This window comes from Spermophilus citellus (assembly GCF_964194105.1).
Source record: "Spermophilus citellus genome assembly, chromosome: 1".
NCBI classification, from domain to species: Eukaryota; Metazoa; Chordata; class Mammalia; order Rodentia; family Sciuridae; genus Spermophilus; species Spermophilus citellus.
Window position 1 is genome coordinate 51,705,246 of NC_138182.1, and position 23,608 is coordinate 51,728,853.

Here is a 23,608-nt window from a genome sequence, read left to right on the forward strand (position 1 = left end):
AGCAGTCACATCTATAAATTAACTATTTCATTCGTAAGCTTTTCATTTGTTTTAAAATGTACATGCAAAGATTAAGCGAACCTAATTTTTCTGAGTAGAATTTCCCAAATACCTGAATGTCTGTATTGTCAAAGTGACCACAAGGGGGCGCGAGCACGCAACTTCTTATGGGGCAGGAGGCTTGAGGTTAATTAATTGAACTCTTCATTTCTAGCTGACAGATAGGGAGAGAATATAACTATACCGTTTGAAACGTCTCAAGAGATACACTTTACACAATCTAATCTAATCTGTATCCTTCTGACTTACTAACTTAGAAATGTATAGAAATAATAAAGGTACAAGTTGTAAATTTAGTTCACTTATTGTGTGAATTGCAAATTAATTCCTTAAAGATAAAACTTGCATGTCTTTGTTGGGTTAATATTGTAACTTTAATTTTTCACTGGTAATATTTACATACTAAAAAAGAAGGCACATTCTTTTGAATCATACGGTCATATTTTAAAACATCATAAAATATACATAATATGAGAGAAAATGCAAATATAATATTTCCTGAATTGAATATGTTTTGTAATGGCAAAATTTCATGGTTTTAATAAAAATAGAAAATGCTTAATATTTGATTTTATATACTCTATTTAGAGAGAGACTTTATACTTAAATGTTTGTTATGTAGAAGAAATTGAGTTCTCAAAATTTTTTTGAAATTAGAAAATATTTCTCCTGAACTTTAAAAATTATAGTTCATTTGAATTGCTTATTATAACTTATGCTTATTAAGGGAAAATGATAGGTTTTAGCAATTGTCATGTTAGTGTGAATTTCTCATTTGTTAAAAAGTAAAGCTTTCATTAAAAGCCAGCAAATTATCAATGACTGTGTTTTTTGAACTGGGTCACAAATATCTCTAAAAGAAAACAGCAAGTAGAAAAATTAGCTATGAATGTAATACTAGTACTTTGGGGTATTTAAATGTGTCATGGAGACTTTGATACTTCTCATATGTATTATTTAGCTTTTAAATTTATTTTTGAAGGTTCTTTGTTCATAAATAAAAATGTATGAAACCAGTTAGTGAAATGATGGTAAAAATATTATAAGAAAGGGAATAAGGATGGAGCATTTTCTTTTATATAAATAGTGGCTGTGTTGAAAACATCCACATCAGAAATGTCTCCTAAGAGCCGTATTTTATTGAATTCAAGATAACAGCAAGCAGGATAAATTACAGAATGTTATAACATGGGCACAACACTACAATCCTCTAGATTCCTGAACTCTATACCACAGGTCTAGTCTTCCACGGTACAGAAATCAATCTATGGTATCAAAATCAAGAATATTTCTGATGATATATGTATATCATCTTTTTCTTTTTCATTTGAGTTTAATATTTTAAGCATAGTTTAAAACACCATCTCAAATTACTATTTGTAGACATAAAATCTATCTGTGGAAAAAGATAGCATATAGAAAGAAGATGATTAAAAATTAATCATGATTATCATATCTGTTTAAAGACAAGCAAGTAATTGGAAAATTGGAAGTGAGATATCAGTTGATTTCATTTCCTTAAAAAATAAAATAAGTGTGGAACATAAAGATAAAAATTAATTACTTTGGGTACATAACAGTCTTCAACAATAAAATCCAATGCTTTAACATAAGTAAAATATATTTGCTATATATCTCTTTGGCTCTCCTTTGGCAGATGCCCTGTGGTATTCACTGTTAGTGTGGTGGTTCTTTTTCCATACACTAGGGGGAGGTGTGACATAATTACTCTGGAGGGGTTTTCAGCAAATTTTTGTCTTTAAGGATACATTTTCAAATCACTGGCTCTCTTTTTAGACATTGTATTTCTAGTATTCCCCAGCTGCACAAAATCACATCCAATTAAGGCTAATCAATAAACCATAATAAGAGGAACAAACTATGTAATCATTTATGAATATGAAAAAATGAACTCCATTATGTATTACTATAATACACTCATAAAAACAGTTTTGTTTTTTTTTTAAATAATACCCTTTCTTGGAATTATTTTTTTCTTTAATTTTTGCATGATGGTAAATTTTTAAGTAAGGATATTTTATGACTTTCCCTGAATTAGTATGTAATGCAAAACACTTTACATTTGTCATATAAAAAAGTAGTTATTAATAAATGAATGTGTAATCATTAGTTTTTATTTGTTAGCTGCTGCTTTTGAAGACTCAAAGACTCAACTCCCAAAGTACATGAGTTAAACAGAGGTACTAATCCCAAAGAGATACAAAGCTATAGTTTCACTTGTCAGTGTGCTTAAGCACCCACTCAAAGAACCGAAAATTTCTAGGAGCTTCTATGACTCTATTCATCAACAGTAAATATCTGAAAAACTGTCTATTTTGAAAAGGCAAAGACATTTTAGGATTTGAAGGTCTATCTTTGACTTTTTAAACTGTTAGAGTTTCCTATAGGAGTGGTAAATTTGGATACAAATCAGACTGCACATTCTGACTATAAGTTATCTCATTGAAGCCTCGGGGAAATAAATAGCTCCTTCACCTGAATCTTTAAGCAATTATCCCAACAAAAATCTTCAGAACTTTATAGTAATTGGTCTGGATTTGATTTTCTTTGAATCCTGAATGATTCATGTTACAGATCTGTATGTTAGTCATTCACAATTTATAAATGGCAACTTAACTTCAGTATTTATGAATTGCAATCAATACTCTAGCAATCAAAACACTCACCTTTTCTATTTCAATACTTCAGTTTTCTTTTTTGCCTAAACTCTTTCCCAGAATGGATCAGGAACAATCCAGTCTTCACTTGTGGTTGTTTTTGATAATCTTTTAGGAGAAAAGAACCTTTGAGATTCTAAAATTGGGGAAGAATTTGGAGTGTGTGTGTGTGTGTGTGTGTGTGTGTGTGTGAGAGAGAGAGAGAGAGAGAGAGAGAGAGAGAGAGAGAGAGAGAGAGAGAGAGGACTTATAAAACAGAAGTCTTAAAAGATTGATTGGATCTACCTTCATATTTTTTACAATTTAGCTTCTATGCATAGGACTTTGGCATGGCAAATGTTGTTATCAATGGTTATTTGGAATTAAAAAGATAAAATTCAATTGCCTTGTGGAACTTTAAAAAACAAGGATGGAGATGAACAAAACGCTAGAACTATTATGTGCTGTGGGGGCATTTAATTGCCTTGAACCTTGAGATGGAAGGAGGATAACTCCAAGTATTATTTAGCCAGGTTTTAGTTTTAATAAGCTAGAATGCTTGTTTAGACAGAGACTTTCTCCTCAGAAGAGAGATTGTTTTCCTCTAAGGACACACGGCCTCTTTCAACTGGCGTCTGCTTTTCTTCTGAAACACTTTCATAATCAAGGGACTTTACTTGCATGGGAGCCTGGGGACAGCTGATTTTTCTCTAAGGATGAAAAAAGTTACACATTGATTGCTGTTGCTCTGGGCGTGTTTGCTCCAGCGCCGGCAGAAGCTGGCTCGAGAGCACCCTCGAATTCACACATACACTCACTGAAATACGTGTCGAGCCCGTCAGAAACACATTCTCTCTCTCTCTCTCTCTCTCTCTCTCTCTCTCTCTCTCTCTCTCTCTCTCACACACACACACACACACACACACACACACACACACACACCCCTCCGCACCTCATTCTGATGGGTCCACCTGGAGTCAGGAAATCTGCATCTCCCTGGCATGGGTGTGTGTGAGATGAAAGCTTGTGTGTATGTGTGTGTACAGAAATCCATTAGAAGACCGCAGCTACCTTATTCTGGAAAGCATGCTGTGATTCTCATTCCAGTGTATGCAGAACAACAACAACAAAAAAATCAAATTGATATCATACTTTTTTTAAAATTCTCTTTTCCGGAGGAAAACAGTGGAGGAGCTTCTCCCGGTAGTTAAAGACCCGGGAGACCCGGCAGCGAGGCCCTGGGCGCCGCCGCTAAAGCGTATAGCTGGCTCGGCTGGCAGCATTGGTTTCCCATCTAACTGATCTAATCAATGACTCTAAAGCACTGGGGCTCCTGGCCCCGCCCCCGCCGGCCTCTTCTCCGCCTCCTATTGGGCGTGGGCCGAGGAGGCAGGGCCTTGCTCCTCACGCGGATTGGCTGGCAGGGAATCAGTATCAATGTTTAAGCGGCGGCGTGAGGTGAATAGAGTCAGTCAGCAAGAGACGCTAGGGAGAGAACAGGGACTGCGAGCCCGGCGGATGCGGCAGCGGCGGAGGGCGGCTGGGGAGACGCTACTCCAACTGTTGAATTGAATTTTCACCTTTCATTTCCTCCGTTGCTTTGCTTGCGGGGATGGATTTATTTGCTTTGAAATCCGCACGTCTTTCTCAGGCTTTGGGGTGATCCTGATGGGCAAGAGATTGAAAGAGACCACCCGTGACAGAAAAGGAAGAATTTAAAAATAAAAATAAAAGCCCTCCACAACAGACTGCACAATTAGCTATGCACACCGATGCTGGACTTTGAATAGAGAATATTGAGAGGAAAATCTTGAACTATGATACGGGGCTAAGCTGAGAATAATCTCTGGAAACGTGATTTTTTCCCTCTTAAGACTCTGAAAGATTTGGGGGTGTCTCACGCCTAACCGAGATAAAGCATTTTTTAATAAAACAAAACAAAACAAAATAAAATAAATACACCTAGCAAAGCAGACGACTTGTTTTCCAGAACCTCGGACTCCGGCAGAAAGAGGTAGAGTAAAAGTGCTCCTGGATTCAGCATCACCTTCCTCCCCCACTCCCTTTCTCTCGTTGTTTTTTTGTTTTTTTTTTTTTTTTTTTCCCTCCGAAACATGAATCTGGTTTTTCTTTCTGTAGAGTGAGTCAGAGAAAGCGGTAGGAAGAAGCCGCAACTAATGTCTGTGAAGGGAGGACCATGAGGCGAGAGTGAATACGATTCGTTCCGCTGCTTCTGACTCATCCGGCAGATCAGAACACCTGCATTTCTAGATGTGTCATTACCGTATATCGAGGCGTCTCGAGAACCCGAAATAATGTGTAGACAAACCTTTGCCTAACCTCCCCTTGGAGGTAGCTTCCCGGGGTGGGCTCCTCTGGCAGGACCGCCGCGGCCCGCAGCTTCTCACCCCCTGCCCTCCCGAGTCACCCAGAGAGACTACGTGATAGCGAGACTGCAGAATGCATCACGCCAAACCTTGATGTGTTTCTTTCATCTAGCCCTTTCCTCCTACTATTATTTTTTTTTTTTATTTTTAGGAAAAGAGAAAAGACCCGCACCTTAATCTCTTCAAATATTCACCACTTTTATTCTTCGCCAAGGTTTTCTTTTCTAGATGAAGAGGACTGGGAGACTGGGCCATTGGAAGGAGGTGCTGAATAGAAAGAAAAGAGAGGCACTTGACAGCCCAGCCCTGTGAATGCAGAGACTGTTTCCCTTCTAGCGAGAGACAGGGAGAGTGTGTGTTGGAGGACTGGGAGGGTGGCTCCCCCTTCCTTTTTATTCGGCCTCCCCCCTCCCCCTTCAAATCTGCACGTCCAACCATGAGTTGCCTGTTGATTTCCTTTTGCCTGGGAAGGAAAGCAAACTGGAATTAAACTGCATGGAGAGAAGTCCTTGCTCACAGGAAGAGAATGGGATGGTAGTGGCGGCTACTGGCTTCGCGTAGATACCAGAGTGTGTTCCACGACCAGAGGCGGAGATATATCTATATATTTCCCCTCCCAATAGACTCACACCGCAAATGCTGATCAAGCTGTGGCTTTCTTGATTTCGGGGGAGAGCCTTTTCCGAGGAAGAGAGGGAGGAGCCTGGTAGGGGGAGGAAACTACAAATCGGGACACTAGTTCTATGTGCTGCATTTCCTCCCCTCCCTTTGGCTGCTCGGAAAGGAGAGAGAAAAAAAAAAAATACGCTTGGCTGGGAGATGCAGTCCGCCGCCGCTGTTGCCTCAGCCAGCAAAGCAAGATTAGATCTCTAAATGCAGCAAAACACTGCCTGAAAACAGACCAGCCTGCGCAGCAAGCAGACATTTCACAGTGCGCCGACGAAGCTTCAAAAAAATATATCTGTGACTCTCTGTTCGTGCTCCTCATTCCCATCAATTTCATCACGGGAGACGAGTAACAAGTAAGGATTTCACTTTCCGATCTGCCTGGAGACACACCTCCCCGAACCCTCCCCCACCCGATGTGAAGAGTATTCTGTAGGCTACCGGCTGGAGTGGATTTGCAGCGCCCTAGCGGGAGCCAGGAAAACCTACCGATTTTCTTTAGCTCTTTATCATCCCTCCCAGACTCGATTTCCTTCTTATCGCCGGCCTCATCGCTCAAGTTTGAGCCTCCTGAAGTCCAGGCGGGAGAGACAAAGCCCCGGGCTCGCCCTCAGCCGCAGGGAGCCGCCGCCTTGCTCCAAGCCGCTGCAGCTCCGCTGCGCCGCTGCTTCTCCCCCAGTGCGGATGCTGTAGATCAACAGGTTCGGGGAACTTGAGCGGAATAAGGAGAGACTGCCTGCTGCCGCAGCCCGGGTGCGGAAGGAAGGAAGGACCTACAGACTTGTGGCTCGCGTCGCGCGCGCGCCCTCCTCCCGGGCCCCAGGCTGGCGCGCACCCACAGGCTTGCCCCTCCAGTCCGGCTGCTTCTGCCCCCACCCCACCGGTCTGGGATGTACCTTTCCATCTGTTGCTGCTTCCTTCTATGGGCCCCTGCCCTGACTCTCAAAAACCTCAACTACTCAGTGCCTGAGGAACAGGGGGCCGGCACCGTGATCGGCAACATCGGCAAAGATGCTAGACTGCAGCCAGGGCTTCCGCCCGCTGAACGCGGTGGCAGCGGCGGGCGAGGCAAGTCGGGCAGTTACCGGGTGCTGGAGAACTCGGCACCGCACCTGCTAGACGTGGACGCCGATAGTGGGCTGCTTTACACCAAACAGCGAATCGACCGTGAGTCCTTGTGTCGCCACAATGCCAAGTGTCAGCTGTCCCTCGAGGTGTTCGCCAACGACAAGGAAATCTGTATGATTAAGGTAGAGATCCAGGACATCAACGACAACGCTCCTTCTTTCCCCTCAGATCAGATCGAAATGGACATCTCCGAAAACGCGGCCCCGGGAACCCGCTTTCCCCTTACCAGCGCACATGACCCGGACGCGGGCGAGAATGGGCTCCGCACCTATCTGCTCACGCGCGATGACCACGGTCTCTTTGCACTGGACGTCAAGTCCCGCGGCGACGGCACCAAGTTCCCAGAGCTAGTCATACAGAAGGCGTTGGACCGTGAACAACAGAACCACCATACACTTGTTCTGACTGCCCTGGATGGAGGCGAGCCTCCACGATCTGCTACGGTGCAGATCAATGTGAAGGTGATAGACTCTAACGACAACAGCCCGGTCTTCGAGGCGCCCTCCTACTTGGTAGAACTGCCCGAGAACGCCCCGCTGGGCACCGTAGTCATAGATCTGAACGCCACCGACGCTGATGAGGGTCCCAATGGTGAAGTGCTCTACTCCTTCAGCAGCTACGTGCCCGACCGCGTGCGGGAGCTCTTCTCCATAGATCCGAAGACCGGCCTTATTCGTGTTAAGGGCAACCTGGATTATGAAGAGAATGGGATGCTGGAGATAGACGTACAGGCCAGAGACTTGGGACCTAACCCAATCCCGGCCCACTGCAAGGTCACGGTCAAGCTCATCGACCGCAATGACAACGCGCCGTCCATTGGTTTCGTCTCGGTGCGCCAGGGGGCGCTGAGCGAGGCCGCCCCGCCCGGCACAGTCATCGCCCTGGTGCGGGTCACTGACCGAGACTCGGGCAAAAACGGGCAGCTGCAATGTCGAGTCCTAGGTGGAGGAGGGACAGGCGGTGGTGGCGGCCTAGGCGGTCCCGGGGGTTCTGTTCCCTTCAAGCTTGAGGAGAACTATGATAACTTCTACACCGTGGTGACTGACCGCCCGCTAGACCGAGAGACACAGGATGAGTACAATGTGACAATCGTGGCGAGGGACGGAGGCTCACCTCCACTCAACTCCACCAAATCGTTCGCGGTCAAGATTCTGGATGAGAATGACAACCCTCCTCGTTTCACCAAAGGGCTCTACGTGCTGCAAGTGCATGAGAACAACATTCCAGGAGAGTACCTGGGTTCCGTGCTCGCCCAGGATCCCGACCTGGGCCAAAACGGCACAGTGTCCTATTCCATTCTGCCCTCGCACATCGGCGACGTGTCGATCTACACCTATGTGTCTGTGAACCCCACCAACGGGGCCATATATGCCCTGCGGTCCTTTAATTACGAGCAGACCAAGGCTTTTGAGTTCAAGGTGCTTGCTAAGGACTCTGGAGCACCCTCGCACTTGGAGAGTAATGCCACGGTGAGAGTGACAGTGTTAGACGTGAATGACAACGCGCCAGTGATCGTGCTGCCCACGCTGCAGAACGACACCGCTGAGCTTCAGGTCCCGCGCAACGCTGGCCTGGGCTACCTGGTAAGCACCGTGCGCGCCTTAGACAGCGACTTTGGCGAGAGCGGGCGCCTCACGTACGAGATTGTGGATGGCAATGATGACCACCTGTTTGAGATTGATCCATCCAGCGGCGAGATTCGCACGCTGCACCCTTTCTGGGAGGACGTGACACCCGTGGTGGAACTGGTGGTGAAGGTGACAGACCATGGCAAGCCCACCTTGTCCGCTGTGGCCAAGCTCATTATCCGGTCGGTGAGCGGTTCCCTGCCAGAAGGGGTACCCCGGGTGAATGGCGAACAACACCACTGGGACATGTCTCTGCCGCTTATTGTGACTCTGAGCACTATCTCCATCATCCTCCTAGCGGCCATGATCACCATAGCTGTCAAGTGCAAGCGCGAGAACAAGGAGATCCGCACTTACAACTGCCGCATCGCCGAATACAGCCACCCTCAGCTGGGCGGGGGCAAGGGCAAGAAGAAGAAGATCAACAAAAATGATATCATGCTGGTGCAGAGCGAGGTGGAAGAGAGGAACGCCATGAACGTCATGAACGTGGTGAGCAGTCCCTCCCTGGCCACTTCCCCCATGTACTTCGACTACCAAACCCGCCTGCCCCTCAGCTCGCCCCGGTCAGAGGTGATGTATCTCAAACCAGCCTCCAACAACCTAACTGTCCCTCAGGGGCACGCAGGCTGCCACACCAGCTTCACAGGACAAGGGACTAACGCGAGCGAGACCCCTGCCACTCGGATGTCCATAATTCAGGTAGGAGACTTTTAGGGTAACTGGGACTGAATTCACTTTATTGCTGGTGTTGGAGCTGTCCTGAAACCTTTAGAACGGGACAAGCCATGCTGCCAGCAGCAGTGAGGGGAATTTTAAAACTGAAAATGGTTTAAACTTTAACACTGTGTGTACATCAGATTTTACACATAAACCTTCACATATAATAGTCTGAAATCTGTAAGATGTAAATGTCTTAATTCTGTTGCTTTTTTAAAGTTTATTTTTGTAGATTTCAAAATGTTAGCAGTGTACAGTAGTCCTAGTTCATTTTACTTTATTTGTTAGTCTACATTACTTTTTGAAACAGGAATTCAAGACTTTAATTCATTTTAAAATTTTTGATGCTAAAATGAAAGGTAATTATATCTAAATATTAGCTTCTAAAATTACAGAATAGAAACTAGTTAGAATTCTAGAGCTTGATTCAATTTGATTAAGTCACCACTCCCCAAAAAGTTAAAAAGTGCTTTAAAGGACACAGATCTCATTTATTCTTCAGATGAAGCTGCAGCATAATGCATTAGTGTAACTTATGCTTTTGAATTGTGAGTTAAACACTTGAAGTTATTCCAAAAGTTTGAATAAATCCAGTCTGGGGGTAGTGACCTGTAAATATCTAGGAAAAACTTAAAATTTGTTGTATCCTGTGTTTTTTTCTGATGTTTTTTGAAGTCACTGAGGAATGAATAGAGTCACAGGATCATTATGCAAGAGAGTCACAGAATCATTTTGTGCTAATGAAAATGGAAGGCAAAGTTGCACTGGATTTTAGGTTGCATTTAGTTTACATAGTGTGATTTTCAGTATTTCTAAGTGATGTTTATTATATATTATTTAGTATGATTCAAATCTACTAATATATGACAAAAACTAAATGACTGACAAAGCATAGATACAGATTCTTTAAAAAGGTGGCTGTATTATGACCACTCTGTCTAGTTTTCTTTTATTCACATTGAGTTGTGTCTCAGAAAATCTTAATTTTTGTTCATTATGAATGTGTGTTATTACAAATTACTCTGGAAGAGCAGTGCTTGAAGTTTAAAATTGAGCTTAACTAAAAGTGACACTTTGGGAGGAAAATTAGTGCAAGGTAAATGAAAAATAATTTGTTCATATTACTATGCTTTGAAAAGCAAATAATTTTTAATGACACTTGACTCAGTAATGTTTTTATTTTAAAATTGAACATCAAAATTTAATAATCCTATTCTTTCACATAATAAGTGTTCCACATGCTAATTTTCAGCAAAACATTTTCCTATAATAGCACAATATCTTGGTAAAACAAACCCTTATTCTTGATATTGTTTAATACTAATGTATCAATTATAGTATTAAATCCTACGTTTATAGTGTTAACTCTATATCAGTAATCATGATTTGGGGGAGTTCTATATAAACCTAAAAGGAATTTCCCATTTTAAAAATGTGGTTTCTGTGCAAGTCTTTCTGTGACTGTAAAATTGGTATATTGATAATATTTCTAATGGGGAAGATAATGCTGAAATGTATATATGTGTATAGGTATTTTTTGCAGCACTGGGCGTCAAATTCAGGGCACATGGGAGGCAAGCAATCAACCACTGAACTATACTCCAGTTCTAAAATATATATTAGAATCTATTGCAGTTATTTTATAAATACATGTCTATTGTAACATTTCTTATAGTTATACCATTAACAATGCAAAGATGTCACAAAGGGTTAATGCTTAATCCTTCACTTCAATTGCTATAAGTTGAATTTCCATTTAGTTTCTAACAACAAAAAAGTAATTGGTGCAAATTGAATTCTCAGCAAGTCTGATTTCTTGGTGAGACTAGTGGGGAACAATGTTTGATTAAAATATCCAGAAGTTTTTAAGAGACAGTGATGTCTGTGCTGTATTTACAACATGCTGTCCTTGAAGCTGATCACTGCTTAAGAGTGATAATGATGATAATTCTTCTCATTAACATTAAAAAGTCAAAATTGCAAACACACACACAAATATACAATTTAAGCAAAAAACAAAAGGCAAACTGTATTGATAGTCTCCTTTAGAATCTTAACCCATGCCAAAGACACAAAGTTTGATTTTTTCAAAGTAAATTAAATTCCCATATTGTTTATGTCCTGAAAATATTCTTAGCATCAACTGTTAAAATAGCTTTTTGTTGTATTGAATTTTTGCAGTCTTCTAAGGGATTCTTTGTAAATTCCTAATATATTTATGTATTTTTAAACGTATCAGTTTTATCTCAATACTTATTATGGAGAACATAGTAAATTAACTAGTGTCTTTTTAAATTGTGAAACTGGTATCCTGCAAACACATTGTGCTAAAGTGGCATGCTTGAGTGAAAGCACATTGGTATAACATAATCTTGTTTCAAATGCATTTATTACAGTGTGTACATAATATAGCCCAGGAAGGAAACATAGCATTAATTTCATGTGTATTTCTGAAGGTAGACTTTGAATCCACAAAGTTCACTTGTACTCACAGCTACTAGGTGTGGTTCATCTTTTTGTTCTAGCGTTTTGCAGGCTGCTTAGAAGTTTCAGAATATAATTCTACCAAATGAATTGGAAAGAATTTTATAAGTGTGTTTCAGTACCCTTGTACAATGTGATGACAGAAAATTTAAGAACTTTGTGACTTATAAGGTTCATGTTACAGCTAAGGCTCATGTTACAGCAAAAGTTAAGATTTATTTAAGCATCAAAGCATTTGTGTGTGTTTCATAGCATCTAAGATGTAAATTTTAATGTCTGCAGGTTTTTCTTATGCACAAGAGTGCTTTTACTGAATGTGGATCTAGAATAATCATGTAACCTGTATAGAAACAAGAGTTTGTGAGACAGAATTTTACTTTAGGTTTTTATCAAGTTCCTTGAATAAATTAAAGCAACCTATATAGTGTTTAAACAATAGATTTTAATAGATTAAAATTACCCACAGTAGTGTCAATTATACCAAACATAGTTAATAGTTAAATAATTTGTTCATTTTAAAACTGCAAGACTGATTTTGAAGCATAAGATCAAAGATTTTATGATGGGAAAGGCAGATAGATAGTTACACAAATTTGTAAAATCTTTTCCATAGGAGCAATTTCCATGTGCATTACTTCATGTGATAATATGCAACCTAAAGTCAAGTGGAGATTATTAATAATAAGAATAACTACTAATTTTGGCTTATCAAGAATTTCTCATTATGTCTTAGGGTGACTTATCAACAGGTGTTTTCGATTAAGGCTTCCTAAGAGGTGAGGAAGCTGGGGACTTCTCAATGATAGGATTTCCAATTTTGTTTGAAGATCTCTTTCCATTTTTTTTTAAGTACTACTACATGTCATTTTAACATGATTTCATAAAAGGAAATGTATTGAACCAGCAAAATAAGATTTACTAAAATAAAATTTTTAAAGAAATATATTTTTTGGTGTTTCGAAGATCAATTTTAATGATTCATAACGTTTAATGATTTTAATGATTCATAAACATCCTTTATGATAGGATGATATAATTCTTTTGAAATATATGTATGACCTTTTCAATAAAAGAGAATTAAGCACATGGTAAATACATAGATTCCATCCAAACATATAAAAATGAGATTGATCTGTAGAGAACTAGATATCATAGTATAAACAATAAACTCAGTATTTCCAAATGAAAGGTAAAATAAAAGTCTTTCTTTAATAGCAACATTATCCACTACCCATCTTATTCCCACTTCTCCAATACAGGAGGTTCTGAGCTATAGAGACTTATTACAATGATTCCCAAACTCCTGACCTCCTTCACACTTCATACTATAGGATATTAATGATATTAGTAACAAATATACACTGTGAACAATTTCATTTGTCATTTATAATTTTCCAGGTATTATGCTGCAACTTTTATTCTAAGGAGGCACCTTTGATTAGTTATATGTTTTAATTTCTATAAACTATATATAATATCTATTAATAGGGGTTGTGGTGGTTTGAGTGTATCATTCCTGGACTGTTTTTCCTTTTGAAATGTTTTGAAAACATATGAGGAGTAATTTCTAGATCAGAGGAACAAATCACAGTCATTAAAGATTTTTCTTTTATTATGCATTAAAAATAGTACAAATAAAGTAGTAAACTTAATTTAAAATGTAATCAGCCATTAAGTGTTTAAAGTTTCTTTGGAGAAGAGTTTTAAATTATTTTAAAATTTCAAAATGAGTACCATTATTCATTATATTCATTAATACTTTTATTCATAGTTACATGTGTGTCTGCGAAAATTTCAGCTTCGATATAAATCTATGGGCATTTCTCTATTTCTCAGTAAAGAAAAACAAAAGAATCTTATTTTTTTAATAATAGTTGATAACACTTCATCAGGCAATAATTTCTTGATTCGTTAGCTTTTAGTTTTCAATGAAATTTCCAAAATTCTAGCTAGGTGATATTTTGTCATATTAATGAAGATAATAATTCATCAGGCTTTTAAAAGTGTAGGAGTAAGATAAGTTTTAATTTTACTTGAGTTGTATGAGTGAGTCCTATAATTTCAATATATATTGTCACATATGAGTCTGTACCAAAGACTTGGGATTTTATTCTTGGCATCCCCATATTATTTAAAGCTCTATGTGATCACAGAAAAGTATGCTTTAAAATCCGTAACTATATGAACATACATTTTATCTATTAAAAAAAGTTACATTTCCTTAAAGAGATAGCAACTATTGACTATATTTTTCAAGGCATGCATAAAAACACACAAAATATACTTTCCAGAGAATTTTTCCCATAAAATTGATACAATAATACACATTACTTGCATCTTTATAATACAATTCTTATATATGAGGTTAAAGCATTTATTCTTAAAATGATTCCAAATATTATCTCCATTAAAATCATGAATTTTAGGTATTTTAAGGCAAAAGAAACCCTTCACACTCTTTAGATAAGCATTTAATACTTTATAAAATATAATGTTTGTATTTTATGTTTTAACACTATTGTTAAATGTCAGATTTCAATTTTTTCTGTTAGTGTTGCTTATGTAATATAATGCAACAGAAATAAATCTATAAGGATAGCAGGTATAAATTAAGAGAAATATTTTGTTTTCTAAAATTAATAAAGATATATATATATAGTGGTAAAAAAGTTTGGCTCTGCATACATTTAGGAAGACATGAAAAATATTTTGGCAAAATTTAATATGTGTTTATATGTATATGTGTCTTTATATGTTCCATATGATATATGTGAATACTCAAAATATTGGCCTATTATTATATTTCTTATAGTTCAAAGAAATTCTCCTTTTTAAGGAGAATTTCAAAAGTATTTTTTCTTGAAAACATGTTAGAACTTGGTGATTTAACCATTTTAAAGTTTCCAAAATTTGAAATTCCATAAAACACAGTCATCCTAGAGATGAGGAGATAAGGAACGACTACCCTTCAGCGATTGGATTTTATATAGGTTTAAAAAGGTTAAAAAACCTATTGTCATTCAATTTTCACATTGTTTGGAGCATGGCTGGAAGTGTTGTGAAAATGTATGTTGTGAGCCTGATGATGAAAGAACTACAGAAGGAAGAAGTCACTATAGTTGGGCTCATGCCAGTTAGGAAGTAAAACTTAACTCCCTGATGCTGAGAAGTCTTGCAATACACTCAATAGTGGGTAAATTCTTACAAATGCACCTGCTAATTATGATATTAGTCACTGCTCTAGAATGTATTCCCCTCAGTGATACTTCTGTTTAATAAATCCCACAGGGTATTATCTTGAAGTCATCTTTTAGTAAAATCATTAGGGAAGAGATTTTTTTTTCTGCATTAAATTCCTTCAACCAATGATGGTAGAGTTGTTACAGAACAGTATAAAGTTCAGTTTGCCTATCATTTTGAAGATAGTGTGACTTTTGCCACCCACCTACAAAACACTTTCAAGGTTCATCAGACCTACACTAATCTATTGTCAAACTACTTTAGTAAAGGAGACTTTGACAAGAATTTCCTTCAATGGCATACAGTATTTTACAGTTAGGCATAGCTTTCACCACTAGCTTTGACAGTGATGTATTGCTATCCTTTGGTCTCTTGAAATAAATCATCTATGATAAAGAAGTCCTTAATGGCATCAACATCCTTGCTGTGACTAAGCAGAAGCAGACTCCTGCTTCCTTGCTACTGCAGAAGTTTAAGTTCATTATTTTTAAGGTAAAACACAAAAAAATCTAATAAAATACAGATGCGAAATTGTGGCTATGTGGGTGGCATCTTTTACTTGTGTGCATCAAGTTTTTCAAGTGAGGTTAAAAAATTGGTTTCAGACAGTGTTTCAGAGAATCTATTCATATATATGTGACACACTTTTGTTTGCTCTGGTCCTAGTGACATTCTGATTACTGGTATTTGTAGTCCTTGCCCTGGAACTATTCCAGGCATTTTTATTATACTGAAATGGTTCTTATGGTTCATTGAGTATCTACCATAACTGCTGAATGTGATTGGTGAATTTGCATATATTTATTCAAAAAATAAGACAGTTAAACAGCATAATTATGGGAAAATGAATCATAACAATAAAAGACTATTTAAGTTAACAAGCTTTGTGATCAAAGGATAAATACAGGTTGTATAAATGAAACTTTATATGTAACTAATCTACATAGACAGACTTTGGTCTGATTAGAGGAGTAGAATATATTAAAATAATTTAATGATATTATAAATGCATTTTATCTCAGTCATTTTGAAATATTGAAAGCTTGTATTATCTTTATTTTTTTATATTTCTATTTAAAAAACAGTCTCATGAACCACATTTTTCTTTTAAGAAAAGTGGGCACAGTGAAGATAAATATAATTTTGTAAGCCTCTGATTGGTTCTGAAATATATCTTGTCTAAAAATTATTTAATACTTTTCAAACTTGTAACATTTCTGAATTTTAATTAGTAGAACACATTAAAGTGACAATTTAAAAGACAGTTTCTTGTTTACTGTCTTTATCAGCTAAAAGCAGCCTTTGTAGAGTTTGAAAACTAAAGCATTAAAAGTCAATTTTAAGTTTCAAAGCTGTGTATTCACAATTATTTTGTAGATATTTACTATTTTTAAGAAACATTGATTATATGTTTGTAAATTATATTAATACATGATATAGATGATAACCTTATATTCTCAAAGGTTGTAATATTGTTTCAAACATGCTTTCAGATAACAGATTTAACTTACAACATGACTAAATAATCTTCCATTGACTATGGTGCTATATATATATATTTTTTCAGCTTTCTTTATTATGGAGAACATAGTAAATTAACTAGTGTCTTTAAATTTTGAAATTGGTATCGTGCAAACACATTGTGCTAAAGTGGCATGCTTGAGTGAAAGTATGTATATATCACATAATCTTTCAAATGCATTTATTAGTGTGTGTTTATAATATAGTCTAGGAATGACACACAGCATTAATTTCATGTGTATTTTTGAAATAACTATTTAAGAATATAATTTAAGCATAAATTTATACACATCTTCATAGTATCTCTAAATGAATCTTTAAAAATTATATGTATACATAATTTCCAGGTCTTCCAATTCAATAAAACACAAATTGAAATATATACATGTAAAAATTTGGTTATATCCTATTCCAATAGTTTCCTTTTAAGAATGTAAAAGCAACAGGCTTTTTTTTTTTTTGGAGACAAAAATAGTTTCAGTAGTTAAAATATCTTTCTAAATGTTATAGATCAACTTTTGGCAATCCATATCTTAGAAAAATTCTTAAATTTATATTTGTAGTATGAACATTTCCATCAGTTTAAGAAGCCTAACATTATACTTTTCACCCTTAAGATAGAACATTCTTTTTCTCATCACAGAGAGAAAAGCCCCACCATAAATACGTTTGCAAAAAGCAATTTATTTTATTTCTTGCATAGCATACTTTATCAGATTATACTGAAATTATTCTATGACTCAATATTTGATGTTTATTTGGTATTCTTTCACAACAGTAGAGCAAATTGTATATGCAGAACTGAACTTATAAAAGCAATTCACCTATGGTTTATCATGAGAAGAATTACTAAGCACATTTGAAAAGTAGCAGTATATGCTTTTTATCGATGTTTGCAAAATAATATGCTTCAAATATTCATAAAATTTACTACAAAAATATTTTCCTTTCAGTATTTTGGATCAAAGGTGAGTTTGCTTTGAAAAGAAAATATTTTCTAGCTCAAATCTAATAATTTCTTAATGATACATCATTATATAAATATTAGTCATAAAAACTTCACAATTTTAAAAATAGTTTATTTTGACCCTCAGTATATCTTCTAAAGTTTGGTGAATTCTGTTGCTGTATTTTCTGGGAACACAAATTTCTTGTTTTCTATTTTCCTTCTACAGTTTTTTCATCTATTTTATAAAATTATATCTCAAATCAATTTTTTGTATTAAAATGTGATTACGAGAAGTTATAAGTCATGCAAAAATGATAAATGAATTGTCCATTTTTATTATTGTTTTCATTATGATAGAATTAAGAATTTCATAGAAACTTACCTTCACATGCCTTTAAGGCAAGATATTTGATCATTTGTTTTATTTTCATTACTATTATATCTTTGTATGATGTCATGTTACATTCATGATTATTTTTTGTTTTTGTTTCAAGTCAGTACCTTATTTCATATTATAATCTTGACTGAGTAAATCAGAAATTCCTGGATTAAAAAAAAAGTAATTTTTGAAGGTATACATTGACTTTTACTCGTCAAGGTATCCATGGAATGCCTTAATATAGAAATCAGTGAAAACATCTTGGTATTACTTCATAAACCTAAGTGTGGAGTAAGGTACAAGATTATTGATATATAGAGATTATCTACATGTGTATAAAATATCATATATATTTATATGTATAAAACAGCAAACATTGTAATATCAACTCATAGAAAAAGAAAATATCTCTAACCTTTCACTTTTACTGTTGGCAGAAGCATGGGTAGTAATTATTCCAGATCCTGACCTTCTTAGGAAAGCTACTATTTATCCCTTGAAGTTAATAAGGATGGAAATAAGAGAACTATCCTATTAAAAAAAAATATCCCACTCACTGGGATTTTTACGGGTTACTGTCAAAAGTGTATTCTACACTCTGACCCTGTTATAAGATGTGCCAATACCAACAAATGAAGCAATGTGCCTAAGTGAAGAGAAACTAAAAAAGATGAGGATTACTTTTAAATAGACGTTTTTCTTCTGATTTTGAGCAATAGGCTTTTCACAATTTTTTATAATCAAGACAATTACATAGTAATTTGAGTTAGAATGCATGCCCAGTTCCCCATCTCAAAACCCAATTTGTTACCACCTGTGGCTATTTCTATTAAAAAAAAAGAAACATAATTACTATGAGTCTCAGCAGTCTTAGAGTAAATTTTTGCAATTACAATACCTCCCTTGGGCAGATGTGTGAAAATGGTAGATTAATTCCTGCCAGGATCTTTCTGTTCCTTGTGCATTTGTAGGTTCCATGTCTCCTGCTTATTAGAGTGGCTCTGTTTGCTCTGGTTAAAGGTTATGTCAGTGTTTCTGTAGTAAATCTCAAGAAATAAAAATCCACAGATCAGACACTGAGTTTTGCCCTAGGTGAAAAATTGACATGTAACATCTCAGGAAAGGAGTATATACTATTTCCCATTACTCTCCTCTGTAGTCCAGTTAAACTGAAAGTAAATTGGAGTAAGACCAATTAGCAGTGTTCAGAACACATGACTTAAAACTATTAGGTTAAAAAAAAAAGTATGGCAAAATAATCTGTAAAACAGTAAAAAGCCATGGAAGTAACTTAGGATTTAAGAGGGACAATAAAGATACTAAAACTGGATAGATAACAGGAGGTGTGACACCTTGCTACTTTCCATTCCCTCCATTTTGTTGCAGGGGTGGCAGTGCATAACTCCATTTCTAGTATGAAGTTCGTATTGGTCCACATGCAAGATAGTACATGATATTAAGTAAGAATATTGTTGAACCTCTGGATTGGCGTTTTAATTCTCTATTTGTAAGACTGAGTTATTTTATCTCAAAGAAGTCTAGATAGCAGAATACTTGAAGACAGGATTCATATTTGGCAATGGAGTTGAGATCACCTAATGGTTTCTGGTATATAATGGGCACATTAGAAAATATAAACTCTTGGCAAGGAAATCAAAACTTCTACAGTTAGGTAATTTCCAATGATCACCAATGCTATCTAGCTGAAGTATGGACTAAGGATAAAGTCTAAGGTAGGTAGGTAGAGATAGATAGATAGATAGATAGATAGATAGATAGATAGGGCCAGTTGGTAAATCATTTATTTTAAAATGATATGTTCTGATAATTTTAATTTATACTCATCACCTTTGAAATAACTACCAAAAAATTCTTATATGATTTTATTGGTTACAAATTAATTTAATGGAGAAAAACAAGTGAATAAGATTTTCAATTATGAACATCAAGCTTTCACAGAATTACTTTATATTATAATTGCAACCACATATTATAATATATACACACATGAACCTGCATACTTGTATTTTTTTTATATCAAGAGATGATTGCATTGACTATAGAATATATTTTCCCATTTATTAGTATAGTTAATGAAACACTAAAATTATGCAATTAAGATGCTATATTGATTTACTTAAGCTTCAAGTCCCATCCAGCTTTAGTAAATTAGTAATCTATTTTGATAATTTTGTCTGTATTAAATAATTTTTCAGATATTTATGTTTGTGATAGTACTGCATAAAGTATGAATACATCTGTCATTTTTAAAATAAAGTTAGATTTTACCTAAATCAAAAACAGTTATTTTGAAATTACATCTATTTTTTATTGGTTGTTATATAATATTATGATTTTATTACTTTGATACCTACCACCTGCCATTTGATAATAAGAACATAACATTGACAATTACCAAATATATATAATAGTAATAAGCCAACTTACATGATTTTCCCCCAAATTTCAAAATCTACTTTATGTAAGTGGTAATGAGATTTGCATACACTTACTGAGGAAAAATAAACTAAGTATTCAAATAAACATCATGTTTCATCATGTTTCTTTCAATAATTTTATTTAAAATACTTCCCCAGTCTGTGGAGTTGTCTAATCCCTAATCACTTACTTGAGTGATAAATAGTGAAATCATTTTTTAAAAAATTCATTAAAACTGTTTGCCACTATTAAGTTATATTTTGATGTGGTCATTATTTATCTGGAATTTTTAATTTAAAATTGAAATTAATTTAAAATTTAAGTTTTAATTGCAAAATCCATATAAGTAATACAGGGGTTTACTAGAATAATGCTCTCAAGCAAAATGAATTTTCAATCCATATTAAAAATTCATTTAAAGCTAAACATGTGGTTCAGTGATAAAGCATTTGCAGAACATGCACAAGAGCCTAGGTTCAATTCTCAGCACCATAAAAAAAAAAAAAAGAAAAAAGGAAAAAAAGAAAGGAAGGAAGCAAGGATGGATCCTCACTTGCCAGAGTAGCTAAGAAACAGGAGGGGGGAAAAAAAGAAAAAAGAAAAAGGAGCTTTGAAATGTAACTTTACCATGTTTAGGAATTATTTTAAAAGCTGTATACAACATATGTATATAAAAGATTTAACTAATAGTGTTAATTATTATGTAAAATTACCATACAAATGATGGATTCTTAGTGTTAAAATTATATACATATTTACATACAAGTTTATCTGTAAATTCTCTCTGAAATATTTGGAATTTTTTTTAAAGGTACACCAGCAATCAGTGTTACTTATCCACCTGGGGAGGCCATCAGATATGTGTTGGCTTTGTCTCCTTGCAAGAGGCCTTTTGCAGAGCAAATGTGCTCTTACAGCATAGGACAGAAACTGGACCTGTCATACTCAGTCTGAATTTTACTCATTCCTCTCATTGTGGGAATTTTTCTTAAACTAATGTACATATGCATGCCTTCTTTCAAAAAATACAGCTTAGATATTTACTGGAAATACAACTTCCAAAGAATGTTGGTAAAAAATATGAACATTTTTCAAAATTATCAGTTTTCAGGCATTTGTTAGTTTTATATCAACTATGAAATCTGAAAACACATTTTGTCTGCTTAAAAACTTTAAAAAGTTCTTCAAACATTTGAAAAGTGTTATCTAAAACATCTAATGTTAAAGGAAAGGAATTATTATTTCTATCTTGTACTGATGTGTTCTAATTCTATTCTTGTCTTTTTCACATTGTCTCATATATGATATCTCAGTGGAAGATGTGGCTTTTATGGGGACATTTAATATATTATGTATCTATATATATGTTAAATATTTCTAAATTCAGTATATATGTTTATGAGACAAGGTGGTGCTCACTGGATTTATGTTTAACTTTACACACATATGCACCTGGAATTCATATAATTGAATTTCCATAGTATCAGTATGGGCTGGATTAAATAATATTATGTTTGTCATTTTAAAAAATGTAGTTGATAGACAAAGAGTTGTATAGTAGTTAAAATTTAAAAATTAATCCAGGCTTGAGGATATATTTTGAGTTAAAATGTTTATTTTCTTTTTCATGAAAGAAAAATAAAACTAAACTATAAAATAAACTTCCCAACATAGCGCCCTCTTTTTCTTCTTCAGGCAGGAGTGTGTACTAGTAAGGTATAGTAAAGATAAAATCTTCTATCTGCCACTCCTAAAAAAATAGAATGTTAATTTTTTTCTTTTATTTCTTGGTAAATCTTTTTCTTCCTGCATTTATGACAAAGCAGGTCTGATAAGTTTATCATATAATGAATAAAACTTTATATCCAACTTAGTCAATAAATTCCTTAAAATTATTTTTAGTTGAAATTTCCCATTGAGACTTTTCAAACTTGAACTTGATATTTGTGTTAATTACTCATTATTTCACTAAAGAAATCTAATCTCCAAGGAAGCACCTGTTATTGAATATTGTTATTGTTTGGGTTTTTGAGGTGCAAGCACAGTATTGGTAATGGAAGTGCTCTAGGAGTGAGGAAACTAAAGGGGCTCTGGTTGAATATCCCCAGGTAATATGATATAAGTAATTGGAAAGTGGATATATCATTTCACTTGGTTAATTGTAATAAACCTATTATCTTGTTAAAGCATTAAGGTAGAATCAACATGTTGGGAAACAGATAAAAGGTGCATGAAAGCATTTAAAATTCAATCATTAGGTTTCATTGTACCCATCTGCTCCCAGGAAATATAATTAGAAATCTGATTTGATGACCTTTAGCTGCCATTTTGGGGCTATAGTTTTCAAATCTGTGTTTTCAAGTTGAACATTTTAAGTTAATTTGATAAGAACCATACCGGATGCATTTCTAACCTAATTACTATTTTCACAGACAACTTGAAAAACTAAAATCATGCTTAATGGGCTGATGTAGATTTGACAAAGAGTCAAAATACTTATTTAAGCTTGAATCTGGTTAAAAGCAACTACTATTCAACTTGATTAAAGTTTCTATTAACTAGAGAAACTGCTCAAATTTTACTGTTATTTTATGCACAGACTCCTACCTCTCATTAATTATTCTATGGGTTTATGTTACACAAAAATTATACTTATAACATCTAATTATGCTAAAATTACATGCCATAGCAAAAGAAAAACATCAATGCGATTATTTAGCATTCCAAGTGATTATCCTAAATTTCAAATTTTGGGTACCTCCATGGTTTTTTGCCAAGATAAGTATGATATTACAGAACCTCTCTAGAATACTTCTTATGTATTCACTTAGAAGGTTGAGATATGATAAATTATGTGTCTAGCATAAGAAATACATTATGCAAATTGATTAAGATTTCTTGTCAGCATTTATGTACTGCTTTGCTCACTGAAGTTCATGTAACTTGGAAAAGAGTCATGATTAGACAGGTGTTTCTTTGGCCCATGAGATCAAATTTCTGAAATATTTACATAGTGGCAAGCCAGATGTACACAGTTTAACCTTATAATCCCATTTCACAGCTTTTCCTAATACTTAGAAACTTATTAAGTGTGAAGCTGATTATTTTGGCAGAATATCTCCATTAAAAGGATTCAGATACTCCTTATTTACAAGCCACTGCTGCTAATGTAATCTAGTATATTAAATCAACAGGGAAACTGAAAGAGGAGAATTCATCCAAGGGCTAATTGACAGGGAAGCTTTTTCTAAAGCTTTATAATTTGTTTTTTATTGACTCCATAATATCAGAAAACACATAGCACAGTGAATGATGGATACTATGCTACTACCATTTGGGTGTTAAGTGGT

At 35.6% G+C, this 23,608-nt stretch overlaps 1 protein-coding gene and 1 long non-coding RNA gene across 3 annotated transcripts in view; one reads left to right on the forward strand and one right to left on the reverse strand.

Annotated features, from left to right (window-relative positions):
- Positions 1 to 4,098: 4,098 nt before the first annotated feature.
- On the reverse strand, positions 4,099 to 6,388 carry LOC308641779. Its single transcript, XR_014020467.1, has 3 exons — positions 6,260 to 6,388; positions 5,277 to 5,371; positions 4,099 to 4,382 (listed from the first exon to the last, which is right to left on the reverse strand). It is a non-coding gene; the product is annotated as an uncharacterized lncRNA (long non-coding RNA).
- Positions 5,386 to 23,608, forward strand: part of PCDH17 (protocadherin 17) — a 97,578-nt gene continuing 79,355 nt past the window's right edge. For both annotated transcript variants that reach the window (XM_081280368.1, XM_081280369.1), the window contains exon 1: positions 5,386 to 9,228. In XM_081280368.1, the coding sequence (XP_081136494.1) occupies positions 6,661 to 9,228 (2,568 nt within the window). In that variant the 5' untranslated portion in view covers positions 5,386 to 6,660. The remainder of the gene's footprint in view (positions 9,229 to 23,608) is intronic.